This window comes from Malaya genurostris, chromosome 3 (genome assembly GCF_030247185.1).
Source record: "Malaya genurostris strain Urasoe2022 chromosome 3, Malgen_1.1, whole genome shotgun sequence".
Taxonomy (NCBI): Eukaryota; Metazoa; Arthropoda; class Insecta; order Diptera; family Culicidae; genus Malaya; species Malaya genurostris.
Genome location: NC_080572.1, coordinates 286,790,081 through 286,808,327, shown reverse-complemented (window position 1 = coordinate 286,808,327; position 18,247 = coordinate 286,790,081). Strand labels below are relative to the sequence as shown.

The following is an 18,247-nucleotide window of genomic DNA, read 5'->3' as shown; positions in this document are numbered from 1 at the left end:
GCAGAATTGTCAAACGGTTAAGTGGTTAACATTTCTTTCCATTAATTTTCTGATTACTTAACCTACAATCAACGGAATTCGAGCTACATTCGCTGTAGCCCAAATAGAAATATCATCAAAAATTTATGTGATGATGTGAAATACTTCTGTTAAGCATAAATTGAGCAAATGCACAGATTGTCATCCCATCCCAGTTAATGAACTGAACAGAGATCCCTCTCTAGTGGCTTCGACATAATTGACGTTTTCTCTTCCAGATGTGATTCTTGGTAATCGATAAATATCTCACTAATCAGAGTTTTGTATTGATAAACTTTACAATATGTTGTTGTTAGAGTTTCTTCTCTAGAGATGTTCATTCGGTAGAGTAGGATAGGATATATTAAGAAGCATACAAAGAATTCTGAACAGACCGTTTTTAAGGAATTTCTCATACGTGAATGTTCACCCAGAACAAACTTTGCAGCAGTTCCTTGTATAGCTTTTAAGCAGCGAGGAAGTTTCCTAAGAACTTTTCTGTACGTTCAAGTTGCCAAAAAGTGCCACGCGTACTTTAGAGCTCTAATGAAGTAGACATTTTTCAGGTACTGTGGAAATTTGGTTGCTTGGAGGGACCACGCTTAAATTTTAATTTGGTATTGATCTTACCAATTTGAACATTCTTCACAGAAGATGAAATATAAAATGGCAGTCTCAATCCAAATCTCTTAGTTTTACCTTAGCTTAGTTTTACCTTGTACATCACAATCTTTTCATTGATTAATTCAAAAAATTTCTGATTTGTTAAACTCACAATAGCCAATATTATTCGACTGACGCCATTACACACAATCCATCAACTGGTGAACGATATCGGAACATTTTTCTCCTGCCAACATCGGTATTTCTACAACAGTCATATACATTCCGCCAGTCATTTATGTCGTTTCCATTCGATTCTAAACCTAACCCAGCTTCCACCCAAACTGCTGTCAAACCGTTTGCTTGAAACTAGTTTCGAACTTAGTTTTAACATTGTTGAACTGAAAATCAAGTCAGTTTCGAGCCTGGTTTATATATCAAGTTTGCTCAGAGCCCTGTTGCAAAGTGCGAAACCAACACATTTTCGTTAAAAGTGTTTGATGAAACTACCCTGGGTAAGTTTCAGTGTTCTCAAGCGAAAACGATATTAGTAAGCAATAATTTTAATACCCAATTAAGCACTTGGCTCGAAATGAAGAACCACATGAATGAAGTATGTATGTGAACTCATCACACAAAACAACTCGTTGCGCGCCAAACAATTTTTTCAACGATCTTGTATTCTTCTCTTCGTCTGCCAAATACTTATGCAACTCGTTAAGCGCTATTCACACTAGGCCGTGACGTATCCGGAACGGGACTGGACCGGATCCCGTCCGGGTTACGCTTCAAATTTGTTTAATGCAGCTCCACGTGAATATTTTCACTAGACCGTGTCGTACCCAGAGCTGCAAATTGTCAGTCATGTCAAATGACCTTGACAGACTGACTAAAATCATCATCAACTGTAATAGGTACGGTCAAAGCAGAGATGCCACTTTTCCCTGATGTCAAATCCGTAGATTTAATGTGTCTAAAATGTTTAGAATGAAAATTAGTAAATAATATATGAAAATTTATATAGAATTGGCAGTTTGGAATTCTAAATGACAAAGACAGACTTCCATAAAAGACAGACTTCCAGAAAAGAGTAATCGGTGACGATAGCTGTTTATCAATTAGACATGCAGAAAACAAATCTGTAACAACGATGTGACAATACTCAATTATTTTCCGCAGATATCTAGAGAAATAATAAAAAAAAACTGAAGTTTTTGCAGGATTATTGTAAATCCGTAGATTTTTAATGATCTATCCGTAGATCCGTAGAAAAGACAGATATCCGTAGATCTACGGATAAATCCGTAGGGTTGGCATCGCTGGGTCAAAGTGTCTGTCAAATGAGATACTCGATAGTTCTATAACCAAGTAAAAGTAAGTACGATTCAAACGGTCCGGCTTTTTCCGTCACCGTCATTCTGATTCACACGATCCGGTTTCCTATCCGTGTCCGTAATGTCATTTTCTTACACGCAGAATTTGAAGAACTTAGTTTCGCACAATTTTATTCCACTAATACAAAAGCTGGGAGCTTTTGAAGCCAATCGATCTGTTGTTTTCCTACCTTTTAATCGAATAAATAACTTTCAAAATTAACTAGAAAGAGGAAACATCAAAACAATCAGTTCCCACTCAACAACGTAACGTACTTTGCAAATCTACTGATAAGTTTAATTACTTATATGTGGTATATTTTGTTTAAGAGTAGGATCTTGACACCGAATACATACATAACAAACGTCAGCTCAATACGGTAATCATATGAATCGTGCATGTGTGCGATAATCCCAGTCCGTCAAATATTCTTTCGGAGAAATGTTGATGGAGCTTGCCGTTGACGGACGATGACGTTCCGGATTTCTGCTGGATTGTGTGAACTAATTAATTCAATGTTTATGCTGCTTGATTATTATTTAGTCACATCGTAATAAAGCAGTGACAGGAGAAATGAAGTTAATATCAATCGCATCGGCAATCAATGAGTGTTTTGTTGAGTGTAATATCAGGAGAATTTAAGTTCTGACAGATCGGCTCTCAGATTTTCAATATATGATGATTGGTAGAGCCTGGTTGGCAGGAGTCCAGTGACATAACCTTTCCAATCTTCGTCGTTCAAAGTTGCTAGTTAATAGTGACATTTAGCAGCTCTGGTCGTACCCGTGTCTGTATCGACACACGTCCAAAGCACGGTCAAAGCATGCGTTGACTCAAATACACTTGAATTGTCACATGCTGTCCATCCAAGGCTCCAAGACACAGAGGGAAATTCCACAAAAATCTTCCCTCACATATCTTCTGTTGGTTTCGGCATTGCGTCGTCGTTAATTTTTCGGTAATTACACGACATATCTCGTGAATAATCTGGTAGACAGCTCCAAGTCTGTTACTAAATGCTATGGTTTTTTTTGCGTGTCTCCTGTTGCTAAAACTCTGAAATCATGAGACGAACACAAACTATAAGCCATCTCAATGATCGTTATACATACAATTTTTGGTTGGATTTTTTTTGACATTTACAAAAAAAATCTTCTTAACAAATCAATGCAAATATTTTAAACAAACTGCCAGCCTCTCCCGGGGAGTCACTGCAAATCGGAATGTAGTGTCATGCTGTTTAAGATACGGATGAATTTTCCTCAACAGTGAGTTGAAACAGGCTTCTGACATTCGGAAATATTTCTTAAGCACTTTATGCTCCAAACATCTATCAATGATCTAGCAAGCATAGGCGACTTTTTCAACGGAAAATTCCATTGTCCATACAAAAACAACTTTATGGATTTTTCCCACTTTTCCTAATTTTTTTTTATGTACGAACCCGGTGGGGGTAGAAACTAATCAAACAAAAAAAAAAAGATTCATGTAAATCCGTCCATCCGTTCTTACTTGATGCGATTACAAAGAATGATCTCTGCATTTTATATAAATAGATTAAAATTATTAATTTGTTAAATTGGTTTATCTGGGCAGCCGGCTACCGTGAGAAAATTATAATTTATCAAACAAAAAAGTATTTTTTACTATTTATTTATTTAATAACTTTATCATTCAATTTATAATCTTGAAAGACAAGCAATAACATGGAAGATAAAATACCAAATAAAACTTTTCTCGGAAGCTAGCCGGAAATTGAGAAGTTGAATGAGGTTGAATGAAGAGATAATTTAGTAAACTAGAGTAATCAGATGTAAAATGTTGAAAAAAACTGATTATTGATGGGAAAAAGACACTCCTGTAATTGTCGCCTTTTACGACATGGAGGCAGGAACGCAGTGGATTTATTCTTGGTTGAGTTTTTTTTCCGTAGGATTCCACAACAATATCTAGGCTGGCACTGTCCGGAGAAATATAATAGGTACTATCAATCTCCTAGTGATCTCCAGCCCCTTCCTGATGCCGATACTCGGATACTACACTAAAAGCCAATTCCTATTGAACATTTAGGGGTTTTGTTGGTTTGTGCAGAAGTACATATTTTGTTTCTATTTCTTCGCGTTTCGCCTTCGGATCATCAGTGCTAAGCTAGCGGTTTAAATTGATCTTCGAGACGCGAGATGACAATTTGAACTGCTTTAAGCACCGATGAGCCGAAGGCGAAACGCGAAGAAATGGAAACATTTCCTTTTGTCATTACGGAAGCGCCGGGCTCGCGCATGTATTGGTATGACGTGGACTTCCCGTCGTTGAAATTCGTTCTCGACAATCTCGCGTCGTCCCATAGGTGCACTGAGAGAGAGAGAGAGTGCAATGAGTGTGAAAAATGAAATGATTGAATCCTCTGAGAGTATGGTTTTTATGTGAGTGTTTTGTTGATGGTTTTCTCTCATTGCACTATCTTTCAGTGCACTTGTGGGACGACTAGTCCACGTCATACCAATCCATGCACGAGCCTGCCGCTTCGTCGAAGCCAAAGAAAAAAATGTTGCATTGGGGACGGGTATAGCGTGATGGGTTAGTCGATGCCTTTTACGCAACCCACCTGGGTTTGGTTCCCAACTTCGCACTTAGGTTTAGAAAGTTTTAATTGAAACAAAAAAAAATGTTCCGTTGTAATGGGAAATTACTTTAATCTGTTGCGATACTGTAAGTATCGAGACCACAAGTATCGATACTAACAGTGATATCTGATGTGATATCGATACCAAAAATACCCGATTCTTAAAAGAATCGATACCTCAAAGTAGGACTAAAAATAATAATAAAAAAAAGTTGGGTGGGTAATGTCAGAGACATAGCTGGATGCCAAGAATACGGATAAAATTGGTACGCTTTTTTCACACTTCCGAATATCAGTTAGTTGATCGATTGTGTGATTGGGTGCAAGCACTCCCCTTCTTCGTTACTAGAATTATTATAGTTCTTTATAATAAAAGTTGAATTCGAGTTCCGATAGATGCCGCTGACCTACGTCATCTATTTCCAAGCTGACCTGTTGTCCGTGCATGAGATACCAATGAGGGCATTTCACTAGAGTGATACACCATTGCGTAAGTGTCCTTCATTGCGTAAGTGGCATCCAGCTAACGAAATCCGCACAAAAAGGAAAGTGCACTTCTTCTCAGTGTCGAATAGACAGACTTTGAGTGTGTGCTTGTGGGTAAAAGAGATGGTGCGAGTGAAACACATTCTCTTCACATAAATCGCTCTCACGCGCTCTTGCCTAAATATACCCAAGTGACCACTGGTGAGCGAACAGTTCTGGGATTAAATTTTTAAATTTACAGAAGGTAGTGCTGGCTTTTCTATGAAAATCTGTTTCGCAGCAAGGAAAAACTAATTTTCAACGCTAAGTTGCGTTTTTGCTGAATATGCGTGAACCATATCTGCATTCACTCCAGAGAATTTTGGAGCTCTGCTCTAGCAATTTGGTGTGATCCAGTGCTAGAGGTGAAAGAATGTAAACACGCGCTCTCATGATGCGTGCTCACTTTATACAACAGTGGTGTATATGTGTAAAAGAGAAGAGCACTCGTTGATGTTGTCAGTGCGATGGAAGAAATTATAGTTGCTTTTGCGCACATAGAGGAGATGGACATCTCTGTGAGATACTGCTATAATTTAAGTAGGTGGATTGTTTCATCTCCTTTGGAATCCAATTGGCTGTTCGGCGCTCGCTTCATTTCAAAAGCGTGAGGTCTACGATGTTACTCTCCCGTATGTCACCGATCATCAAACCCTAACAATATTAGAACAAAAAGCTGTTTCCGTAGCAAGTTCTGATATATTTTTTGTTTCGTTAATAATTAAAACGTCAAAATTTTCTAACAAGAAATAGTTTAGAAACGATGTGTCGATCGGGTCTCGCTTCGATAAGCTTTGCCCAGAAAATGATGCGAAAAGTGAAATGATTATCTTTTATATCGATGCAGTTGTACAGCAGTAGATATTTTGTTATCTTCTCGCACCGTATAATATTGTGGTCCCGGCAAGGATTTGTAATCGAGTTTCACCTAGGTTTCGTCGTTCATGATTATGCAGTTCAAATTTCCAGCAAGAATCGTATTGTACAGCTTTCGAACTTGTTTCGGACTACGTTTCGGTTGTTTCTGCTTCTTATATGATTCAAACGTTATTTAGCACGAAGAACATTTGACTTCGAAATGCCCACTTTTTTGGCCACATCCCGAACAGAAACCTTTTTCTTTTGCTCAAACGCCTTCAGTATACGTTTATCCAACTGAGGGTTAGCAGGACCTTTTTTTCGACCCGTTTTCGGTTTATCCTCAAAGGTGTTATCCTCGCCGAACTTCCTGATTGCATTTCGCACGGCTTTTTCACTTACTCCTTCCATTTTTGCTATCTTTCTCAGTGACAGTCCGCGTTCTGTGCACCATTTGTACACAATTTTTCTACGTTGTTCTGCTGAAAGTCCACGCATTCGAAACAAACTAATGAAAACGAATAAACAACTGCACAAGTGGTTAGAAAAGAGTGTAAACAACAGGACGTAGCCATAAAAATTGACAGATTCTGAACCATTGTGAAATGGCAGCGGTTTTTGGTTGCGTCCATACTTTCTGGGACAGTCTTTAGTTGAACCGATTCGCATCAACTTAGATTCTAATGAAAGTTTTGAAGGTCATTCATATTTTGTAATACTGCTGAGACTTACTTTTAAACCCAATATTCGAAGGGAAATTGTGATGGTATCAATATGTGGAAAAAATAGCTGAATTTTCCATTATTTTAGTATTTATTACTAGTTGTCCTTATACAGAATGTAAGTGTTACAATAGGAAGGCTTCTACGAGATTGTCATGCTTCATTTTATAGCTAGTAAATTTCTGAACATTAAACGAAAAACAAGACCAATAAAAATAGTTTACAACCTTGTCAGTTTCTTAGTATATTTAATATGTAAACACCGAATACTAACGTTACTTTCGATTTTGTTGCTCTGACTAAATCTTTTGTATAATTTTGAGTCTACTGATCTACCATAATAATGTATTGACTTACGTAGTAACAAAAGAGAAAATAGTACAATTGTTTTGAAATTTCCAGAAAATCTGTTCATCTGTCAGGAGTGACGTGTGCTGCAAGTGCTCGCCATTCCTGACAGTAAAAGGCGAGGCTTCGACAATAATCCGAACCAGAACTAGTCTTTTCTGAGGTCGCTTGTTACGACCAAGGAAACGAGTAACGATTTTTTTTCTCTCAGATCCGTTAAAAGTTCTTCTATAAGTCTACTACGAAGAATTACGTTTGGTTTTCATTAAAATTTGGAACAATCAATTTCATCTTGGCATTATATTTTCCTCCGTTCCGAAATTATCCGCAGGATTTCGCATGATTCGGACTTTTTCACGGCATCTTCGCTGCACACAGTCAGCTTATTGAAGGAATGATCACCGGCACTGGAGGCAGTTGTATGTGAAGCCGAAGGTAGTAGCAACGAACTTTCGTTCGTTTCGGGATCCTCATCCAGGGCAGCTTGTTTGAACAGTTGTTTCGTGCTACCGGAACGGCTCTTGGACTGCAATTTGGGCACGGAGAGAAAGGATTTGTTGTTGCTGTTGTTACTGTTCTGGTTGTTGTTGTTGTTGTTCAGTGTATTTTGAACACTGTTGCTGCTGTTGCTGCTGCCGCCGGGGGCAGTGGAGAAAAATTTACTGCCCGAACTTGGGAGGTTTAGGTTGGCTTTCACATCACAATCGAGACTTAATTGACGGTATTCCGGTTTGTTGTTTTTCGAGATCCCTTTGGCCGTTGGTACAATCGTTGGGCAGGACATTTTCAACGTCGAGTCTGCCGTCGAGTCTTTCAGGCTGTGTTCGATATTATTTTCCTTCCAACTGTTGGTGTGTTTCAACGAATTGACCGCGAAATCATCACCGGTTTTTTGCTGTGTTTTGAACTCGTCTGTCGATGCTTTTCTTTCCACACTTTTGTTGAACAATGATTTGTTGATGTGTATTTTCTTATTGGCACTTTTATCGCTAGCATTATCATTGACAGTGCCTGGCGGTTCCAGATCATCTTCTTTTATATTATTTTCCGCTGTTTCATCGTAGGAATTTGCGTTTGAATACGAGTTACAAAGTGAAACGTTTTGATTGAAATACTGTACTGTTTGTCGTCGCTGTAAGTTCGATCGTTTCTCTAATACTGGCGTACTGTAGGTAAAATTTGACGGTAGTGAAGACACCTTCGTCAGTGGTCTTTTCTGTAGTTGCTTCTGGTCTTTTTCCAGCTGTAGACAAAGTGCTTGTTCTTCTTCGAATTCCTGTTCCCGTTCGAACTCCCGCTCCAGTTCCGTTTCGATATCGAGCTCATCTTCCATCTGTTTGTGGCTTTCCTCCAGGTGTTTCATCAAAACTGCCACCACCACATTGACTAGCACGAACTGAGCCATCAGCACAAAGATTACGAAAAATATCGGAGCAATTATGGTGCTGACGCAACAATTCTTCACACAATCGGCTGCATCATCGCAATCATCCCGCAGCGTATCCTTCATAATGCCATTCCAATTGTCACCGGTTGCAACCCGAAACAGTGTTAAAAATGCCATGCCAAAGTTGGCAAAGTGGGCATGTTCTCCCAGACCCTGGCACGGCAGCTCGTCCGAACATTCCAACCTTCCGAACAGTTCCACTCCCAGTGCAGCAAAAATGAAGAACAGTAGGAAAAACAGTAGACCAAGATTTCCCACCTGGAAAGGAATTGGAACGTTTCAGATGCGAATAATCAAGAAGATTCTTACTTACCTGTGGCAGTGCTTGCATAACCGTATCAAGTAGAGCTCTGATTCCTTTGGCCATTTTGAGCAATTTAAGAACCCGGGCAATTCTCAGCACTCGCATCACGCGAATGATCGTCGGGTTGATGGGGATGATGTTGGTTTCCAATTCCTCCAGAACAATTCCTACGATCGATAGAATCACGATTCCCACGTCCAGCTGGTTCCATTTGTCCTTCATGTAGATTTTCAATCCCAGGGCCAGCAGTTTCATGGCGGCTTCCAGTATGAATACCGCCGTGAAGAAGTAGTTGAAAATTTTCAGAGCATATTCCAGCGGCAGCGGCATCATGTAGTACTCCATGGCCATTGTCACCACGTTCAGTCCTATGACGGCGGCGATTGCCAGATCGAAATACTTCGACGTGACGACATTGTGGACAAACATGCGCAGCGGGGAATAGTTGGTATAGTACGGTGGCTCGTGCATTCCTGAAATTGATAAATAGTTCAAAAATGAAGTTTTTTTAAGATGCTCAAACAAATATCAGTTCATCTTTTATTCGTTGTTTTTTTTGAGAACAAGTTTCCACTGTATTTGAATCTTTTAAAATATGGGATTTAGAAGTAAGTTTCCAGTAATATTTATACCGGGAAGTTGAAATCGGAAATCGATTATCGATTGCGATGAAAATAAATATGCAGTGTTTATATTAATTGTTAACATTAACGTAATTATATTAATTGTAGAGGCTATGATTCTAGGTTCTAACACATGGATCAATAAGTCCCGAGACTAACAATGGAAACAACATTTTTTTTGCAAATTTTTTTTTATTCATCAACATAATCGCCTTTTAGGGTGATACAATGGTTTCAACGTTTTTCCAATTTTTCAATACCATGTTTATAAAAAAATTTATCTTTCGCTTCAAAATAAGCTTCAGTTTCAGCGATGACCTCCTCATGTGAGTCAAATCTTTTTCCCTAGAGCATTTTTTAAGATCAGCAAAGAGCCAGTAGTCACTGGGGGCTAAATCTGGCGAGAGTGGGGGGTGGAGAAGCAGATCAAAGCCCGATTCGTTCAATTTCGCCATTGTTTTCATCGACTTGGTTTTGTTCCATCGAAAGCAATCGCGGCACCCACTTGGAAAAATTCTTTTTCATGCTCAATTTTCCATGAAGGATAGTAAATACACTTCCATATGATATCTGTGTCATCTCAGCAATCTCACGGAGCTTCACTTTACGATCTTTCATTATAATTTTTGTCACTTCACTCACATTTTCCGGCTCCCACAGGTCTATCCGAGCGTTCCGCGTCATTTGTGTCGGTACGACCACGTTTAAACTCGGCGAACCACCGACAAATCGTTGCTTTTGATGGACAAGAGTCCGGATAACATTTTTCAATCCATTGTTTCGCTTGCACGGTGTTTTTACCCATTAAAAAACAATGTTTTATCAAAACACGAAACTCGGTTTTTTCCATTTTTTAAACAAACTACAAAACGACTTTACTCCAACCTCGATAACTCAGCTGTTTCTGGTCGGATCGACTTAAAATTTTGACCCATTTCAAGCAAAGGTTAGTACTCTAGAAAGACGTGGTTACTGGTTTACTACGAGCGCCATCTCTGCTTTTGTCTCGGGACTTATTGATCCATGTGATAGATACAATAAATATTTATTCTTCACAGAATTTGTAAAACAGCTCTATTTCAAATGTTTCTGCTTTAGATAGCCCATGCACAATTTTGACACAATCTCCAACATATCGACCGGTACTTTACGAATAAATGATTCAATATTGGTTTCCAGTGCGTCAATCGTTGCTGGTTTGTCCTTGTAAACATGAGGCTCAACATAGCCCCAAAAGAAATAGTCCAAAGGCGTTGAATCACACGATCTAGGCGGCAAATTGATGGGCTAATTGTTTCGCGTACCGTGTGGGATGTGGCACCGTCTTGTTGAAACCACATGTCCAATTCCTCCATTTTGGGGGAAAAATCGTCAATCAAGAAGTACGTTACGATGATGCCACCGGCCCAGTGACTTTTTTAGGATGCATTAGTAGCTCTTGCAATCTTGATAATTTTGCTAGTTGACGTATCCATTCAAACAGAAATGAGCTTCGTCACTGAACACAATTTTTCGATAAAAAAGTGGATCTTCCTCCAATTTTTCCAGCGCCAATTCCTGATTAAATTATAGACCAAATGACGATTCATTATTAAATCATAGACCAAACTGAACAAGTTTGACAAAGACAGAAGACACGATTCACGCGTGATCTGTCAAAAACAGTGTTACCAAACAGGCCAGCGGCGACGCCAACTGTATCGGCCACCGACCCGCCGTCGGAAACGGCGGCCTCTTACATACAAACCTGTAACCGCCTCGTTTGCCCGGTATACTCAAAGTAAGGTTTCTTTGCCTTGGTTAGGTTCGAACAAGCGGTAGCGAGGTCGGACAGCACGTGAACCATAACGATGTGGCGTAGCCGCATTAGATATTTTTTCATTTTCACTTAATAAACGGAAAATACCACATAGATTTCCCTCTATGCAATTGCTTTGATGCTTAGTAGCTAATAGTCAACAATTTTTCCTGGGAACTTCGTTCTGATGTTCATGAATCATCAATCTTTATTCAAGAAGTACAATTGTAGGTCAACAAAACGGGCATTAACGCTATCATCTTTAATTTGTCTTTATTTTAAATCAATTCCAATTACGATTTTAAGACGATTTCAGGATTCGGCGAAACGACCCTTTTGGCGAAATGGCTTTTAAAAAAACGGCTTTCGGCGAAATTACCCTGATCCGTCTCAAACATTACCCGCCATTTCTTTAACACTGTTCAGTTGGTTTCTCACATTACTTCATATTCTATTAATTATAATCATAGAATTCATATTGCATAAGCACATTATTTCCAAATACGCATTTATAGCCATCCACGTTGGGACAATATTTCCTTTTACCGCGCATAAACTAGTCAATAAATTAAAATCAAAATTATTTATTTTGTTTTCTTAACCAAAACCGGTAGCTACAGCGTTGGTAACTGTTGGTCGAAACCAGCAGTTGTTTAGCCTTGCTTGCCCAATAGTTGGAATCTACCTAAAATAGTTGGAATCTACCTATGTTTTCATCCACCAATCCCAGTTGTACAAAATGACGTCTACTTCTTGTTCGGCATAGGAGGCTTTGCGTCATGCATAAAAAACACCGCATCGTTCTGCGTAGTATGAAGAGAATTCTATAAATATAGGCTGCACAATATTTCTTTGCCTAGTTGATGTTTGACTGTGAATGAAACAAGTAGCTCGTACAGTGAGCTGATGATTGAATTTTATATGCGTTCACTCGCTGGATTGTCGCTTTTGCATTATGCGTTGGTGAAATTTCCTGTTGTTTGCGCAACGTCGTGTTCGCTTGAGTATCTTATATATCATCCAGTATTGAAGAACCGAATCAGCGTGGTTACCGATTCTTCTGGTATATCCCATGTATTTAGCATATTTTTGGTCGATTTTGCCATTAAAAATGCCTTACACTTCGCTTCCCGAGCTTTCAATTAACTTTGAATTCATCATAATTGACTTCTAGTTAAAGGACGTTATTCAAAAACTTAACAATGTAAAAATTTGTGGAAAGGGATCAAAATTGAATAGAATCAATGATCAAGAAAGAATATAATTGTCAATTTTATCATTCGCTAATAATCTAAACGCTTAAACTAGAGCAAGTTTGTAATTATTCAATTGAACGAGAGATTTCAGAATATTTCTCTCGGGTGCTGGTGACATTGCAACCTACAAAGTCACTGTTTGCGCTATTTTCCGTGGAAGAGTCTCTCTTCACCATATATTTTAATTGCCTAAAAGCCAGACATGCTATTACAAACTTTATTATATCGAACGGTTAAAAGTTTCACACGAATGGAAAATCCAAATTGAATTTTTGTCACATGCAAGAGAAGCATAGCATGCTAGGATGGGACCGGTATGCGAGTATCTTTTCGTTCGTTAACAAACGTACTCCTGTCTTGTCGCGTAACAGATTTTATATAAACCACTAACAAAAATGCAATATTTCTATCACCAAGCAGGCAACTCTGACAACACTGCCACTAAACTAGATTCGCTGGGAGCAAAAACGACGACAGTTTCCAAAGCGCATCGTCGTTCAAAACGAGTCATTTGTAGGTCGGAGATTTATTGTGTAAGTTGAAAAGTGAAGAATTATAATATAAACTATCAAATAATTTGTAGGATTTAATGTTTTGGATTCATCGTTAATCGCTAACCTAACACTTAAGGTGAAATGTAGCGGAATGCGAAAATCGCGTTTATGATCAATTATTCAAAAACTAGACCGATTTTCGAAAAACCAAAAACACTTAAGTTTTCGAAATCAAATTTATCATAAATAAGTATTCTCAGAATTTTGAAATTTTGCTTTGCCGAGCCGTAATTGGTTTTTGAAATGTATAAACGGTTACTGTTCCGTTCTACGAGGATGATTTCAGAACTGAAAAGTAGTGTTTGTAGCAGAATTTCACAAAGAATCTGAAAATGCAACTCAAAATTATAAAATATTAGCTAAAACAACCGAAATTGGAAAAAGTTTACATAAACTTTTCCGCATTTTTTTTATTGCTTGCACGCTGCTGTTTCGTATTGAGGTGGTGTGAGAAATGCACGGTGGGCACGGTGGCATTATATCGTGAGCAAAAATTACATATAAAATAATGACGCGAATTTATGCAGCATTGGGTTTTGTGTTGAAATAAAAACGAGTTGAATACAATAAAATGGGTATCGTTTATTTTCTAGGTAACTGTCATTTATAATGCTAATAATGTCCAATTCAGTTGAGTTCAATGCATTGATGTTGCTGAAGCGATAAAGCTTGGCTGTGTAATATCGTATAACGGGTATTATTTTAGATTGTAGCAATTTTTGTAGTAAAACTATATCTTCATCATTGACAAGCTACTGAATGAAATGAATACAAGCCAAGTATTATCGTTCATTAACCTGTGATACAAACAATGTGATAAAAATTGAGAGTCAGCTTCCAGCCAGTCAGCATGGAAAACTTATTGGAATTCATTGGTTTTTCAATTATTATGAATAAATACTTTTACGTAAATACTTTTACGTAAATTCTATCTCATCGGCGGGAAGAGCTTGGTGAACTACTGGCAAAGATATCGAAAATACTTGAATGTTCTCTTGTCTTCAATCGTTCTTTTGAAGAAGAATCCATGCTTGCAACTAAGCTCAGGCATATACATGGTTAGCAAGTTATTCAATACATATACATATAACTTCATGTTAGTCATTCATAATTACTAATGATTTATAGCTCTAGTATAAGAGTAATCGCTAACAATAACGATTGAATTAGCATATATTCAAAGTGTGAAGGATTCAAAAATCCATTACGTCCAGTCTTTTTTAGAAGCCAATATAACGAGAGGTAAACCCACTGCGCTCAATCATTGAAAAAAGTTCTTGTTTCTATGTGTCCGTTTTTCTTGGTATGCTTTGTGCGACGGTTCGTTCAACTGAAGCAGATAAAATTTTGCGCGCATTTTATGACGCTACATTTCACCTTAAGGGCTGAGGTCAGTAGGTCGCGTATAACCACGTGTCTCGCTCTGCGTATTACATTTCTCTCCATGCTCTCTCGCATATGTACAAAATGACTCTCGATGGGCCGGGTGACCAGAAAAGTGTAGATATTTTCGGTTCCAAGTTTGACTACATAACATAAAATCCAATAAAGCTACCGCTTGTTTGGCAGCCTTGTTTATTTCTCTCCCATTTTTCGTTACGTTACCAGGAAACTGGAGCGGAAAAAATGGCGCGTCTATAGAAATCGACTTATCTTCACAAAAATAACATTCACTTAATTTTTATCGCGACAACATATATGTTTTTATGCACTAATCGCATCTAAATTAAATTATCTAGACATTGTCAGGATAGATTGTTGATGCATGCTTTTGAAGGCGAGACATTCAATGAACAAGTTGAAAGACGGCGTTTTCAGCTATGCAATTCTTCCTTCAGAAAAAAGAGTTTCTCGACCGCTAAAGTCAATGAAAGTCATTCTGAAATTTGTACAGCATAATCTGAATTAATTTCCTAAGAGATTGTCAGTTGGGTATTTTTTTCATATTCGTCACAGTTTCTGAGAAAATCAGATTTGAAGCGTGAAAATAGCTTTCTAAAACACCCCAAAATACTGTATTGGTGTAAATGATGACTCTTGATATGCAGTACCAATTTCATTCCTGACGAAAAGTTTGTAATGTAATCCATGTATGGGATTCAATAGTATCACGGATCATTAATCGAAGTAGCGGTAAAAAAGCGAATTATTTCCGAAATATGTATTCATCTTTTTTTTCAACTTGTCGATTTTCAATATGGGACTGATATGCAAGTATGTATGAGCGATTGCTGCCCAGTTTAAAACATTTTTTCAACGATTTCACAAGTTACTGAGAGGTAGTTAAATTAACCGCACTGCGAAAACCGGCGACCGGGAACTTTTGTACGAAGTATTGCATCGTGATGATTCAGGGGATGTTTGATAGAAGAAATTTGCGAAATTAGTAAGGCAGCTTCTGATCAGACAGTTTAGGTAAAAACCACAGAAACATTTGGAAAATTGATTGTTCGTAATTTGATAGGTGTAGTGAAAAGAGAGGTACGTGTGTTAGAGTGAGAGACGGAATAGAATAAATTTTATTCTATTCAATTTTATTCAATAAAATAAATTTTGTAAATCATACCTCAATAATTTTCTGAAAATTTCAAATCTGATAATCGATTTGATTTTGGTGTGTAAACATGTTTGCGCTATTTTTATCGAATGCACCGTTTAGTAATATCACACGAGAAGGATACTTGTTAATAAAAACCGCAGTAATGGTAGTATTCGCGCGCGGCTCAGTATATTCCGGTTTCAAGATGCTCGGATGCACCACTAAACTCATAGGCTTCCCGAGAGAACATTTCAACAATATCCGAAACTGAAGTCCCGGGAAGTATTGATCCTTAGTTTTTATTTGTGGAAACAGAAAGAAAAATTTTAAATACTATCGCGTAACGAATGAAAACTATTTTTTTTCTAAATAAAATTACCTGCTACAAAATAAACGAATGAATAGGATTTAGACAAAATAGTTGATTCATTGTTGTGATATATACTATGAATTATATCAAATCATTACTAGGTCCACAGATTTCATGCGCGTCTTGATTGCTTATTATTTCCTTTTTACTATTCTAATTATTTATGGTTGGTATGGTTGATCTGGGCAGCCGGCTACCGAGAAAAAAATATTAATTTATCAAACAAACAAGTAACACGTCCTGCTATTTATTCAATAGATCGATGTAAACTTTTCTTTACGTTTCGTCTTAGACTCGCCAGTGCAGAGCAGTTCAAATTGAACTGCTTAATGCAAACTTAAACAGTTCAACTAGAACCGCTAAGCAGACGAAACGTAAAGAAAAGTAAAAACGGTTATGTACTTTAAGCACAAACTTAGGTTTACCCCTAAATGACCATATCTGAATCGGCCATTATTAGCCGAAAATAACGTTTTCGTTCGGCACGTCAGCAAAGACATGGCACTTCGGTGTCAATTAATAAGTGTTTTGCAAATAGCATTAACATTACGTCTGCTTAGCGGTTCAAGTTGAACTGTTTAAGTTCCCATTAAGCAGTTCAATTTGAACTGCTCTGCACTGGCGAGTCTAAGACGAAACGTAAAGAAAAGTAAAAACGGTTATGTGCCCTAAGCACAAACTTAGGTTTACCCCTAAATGATACCGATGTATGCTATCTCTGTTATTAACATTGTAATATTAACGGATCTGTGCAATAGTTGAAATTTTTCATTCAATTTATAATCTTGAAAGACAAGTAATAACATAGAAGAAGATAAAATACCACGTAAAACTTTTTTCAGAAGCTATCTGGAAATTGATAAGTTGAATAAAGGGATAAGTTTAATAAAGGGACAATGAAGGGATAATTTAGTAAAATAGAGTGATCAGATTTACGGAAGTTGAAAAAATCTGATAGATAAAAGGAAAGAGAAACTCCATTTGTCGCCTTTTACGGCACCCAGAGGATCTATTTTTGGTGAAGTTTTAATGTGGAACACATTTTTGTTTTCTATATAGTGGTGCAAACTAGAAACTCAAGAAATATACACATCAGTCGGTGTTGAACAGTCGTTCGCACCGCACGCGTATAGCTCTTGGCTCCTGGAATTTTTTTCTGGCTACCTAGAGTTTCATTGATTCAAGGCTTCAGTCTTTTTCAAGGCTACCTGAATCACTAACTAAGTGATACAAAGAGTGATATTAGAGTGACTAAGAAATTAATCAGCCTTTTTTAAGGCTAGCTAGGAGTCTAATCGAAGACTAATTTAGCCTAGTTAATTTAATTTAAAATTTCATTAATTTCAAAAATGCCTGCGTCCAACCGGAAAGGCAACAAGCCTAAGGCTAAAAATAATTCAATACGGAATAAATCACAATCCGTTATTCAACATTTTTCTAATAACATTCACGATCTTATAGAATCTGAATGTAAAAATAAAAGACAACGGACGGATTTCCCTTCCGCTGATCCTATGTCGTCTAACAATATTTACGAGATTCTTCCTGAATCCGATTGTAGCGACATAGAAGAAAATTCTTCAAAAATTCCCAAAATGGACGCTTGTCGTTCTGGGAAGAAACATCAATCTATGCCACCAGTGACGGTGATGATTTCCGACTTCAAAGCATTCCGTACTGAGCTTTCTACTTTTCTCCCGAAAGTAAAAGTCTCATTTCAAATCGGACGAAGAGGAGAATGTCGAGTCTTGGTGGATGGATTGGAAGATTACGAACGTCTTATTCGATATTTGTCCGAGAAACTTCATAAATTTTATTCATATGATATAAAATCAGACAGACCCTTCAAGACTGTCTTGAAAGGATTATCAAATGATCAAAGTATTGATGAAATTAAAAATGAACTAAAAGAATTGCTTGGTTTTGCCCCTTCCCAAGTAATACTTATGAAAAAAAGAGCGAATGGTACTTCTAAACCACGCTCTGGAATTTCCCATGAACTTTACCTAATACACTTCAATCGAAGTGATGTAAACAATTTGAAAACTTTAGAAAAAGTACGTTTCATTTCCCACATTAAAATTCATTGGGAACATTATAAACGGCATAATCGAATTGCAAACTTAACGCAATGTCGTCGTTGCCAAGGCTTCGGTCATGGAACCAAAAATTGTCATATGGATATACGGTGTTTGAATTGTGGTAAATCGCATTCGAAAGACGATTGTCCAATGAATGAAACCACTGATAAATTTTCATGTTCAAATTGCAATGGAAATCATAAA

The 18,247-nt window shown here is 37.6% G+C and overlaps 1 protein-coding gene across 1 annotated transcript in view; it reads right to left on the bottom strand.

Annotated features, from left to right (window-relative positions):
* LOC131434376 (uncharacterized) overlaps positions 1–18,247 on the bottom strand; it is a 108,563-nt gene that overhangs the window by 18,464 nt on the left and 71,852 nt on the right. Inside the window, exons 26-27 of the mRNA XM_058601044.1 lie at positions 8,832–9,295; positions 7,373–8,776 (exon numbers count right to left, since the gene is read on the bottom strand). Of these exons, the coding sequence (XP_058457027.1) occupies positions 7,373–8,776; positions 8,832–9,295 (1,868 nt within the window). The remainder of the gene's footprint in view (positions 1–7,372; positions 8,777–8,831; positions 9,296–18,247) is intronic.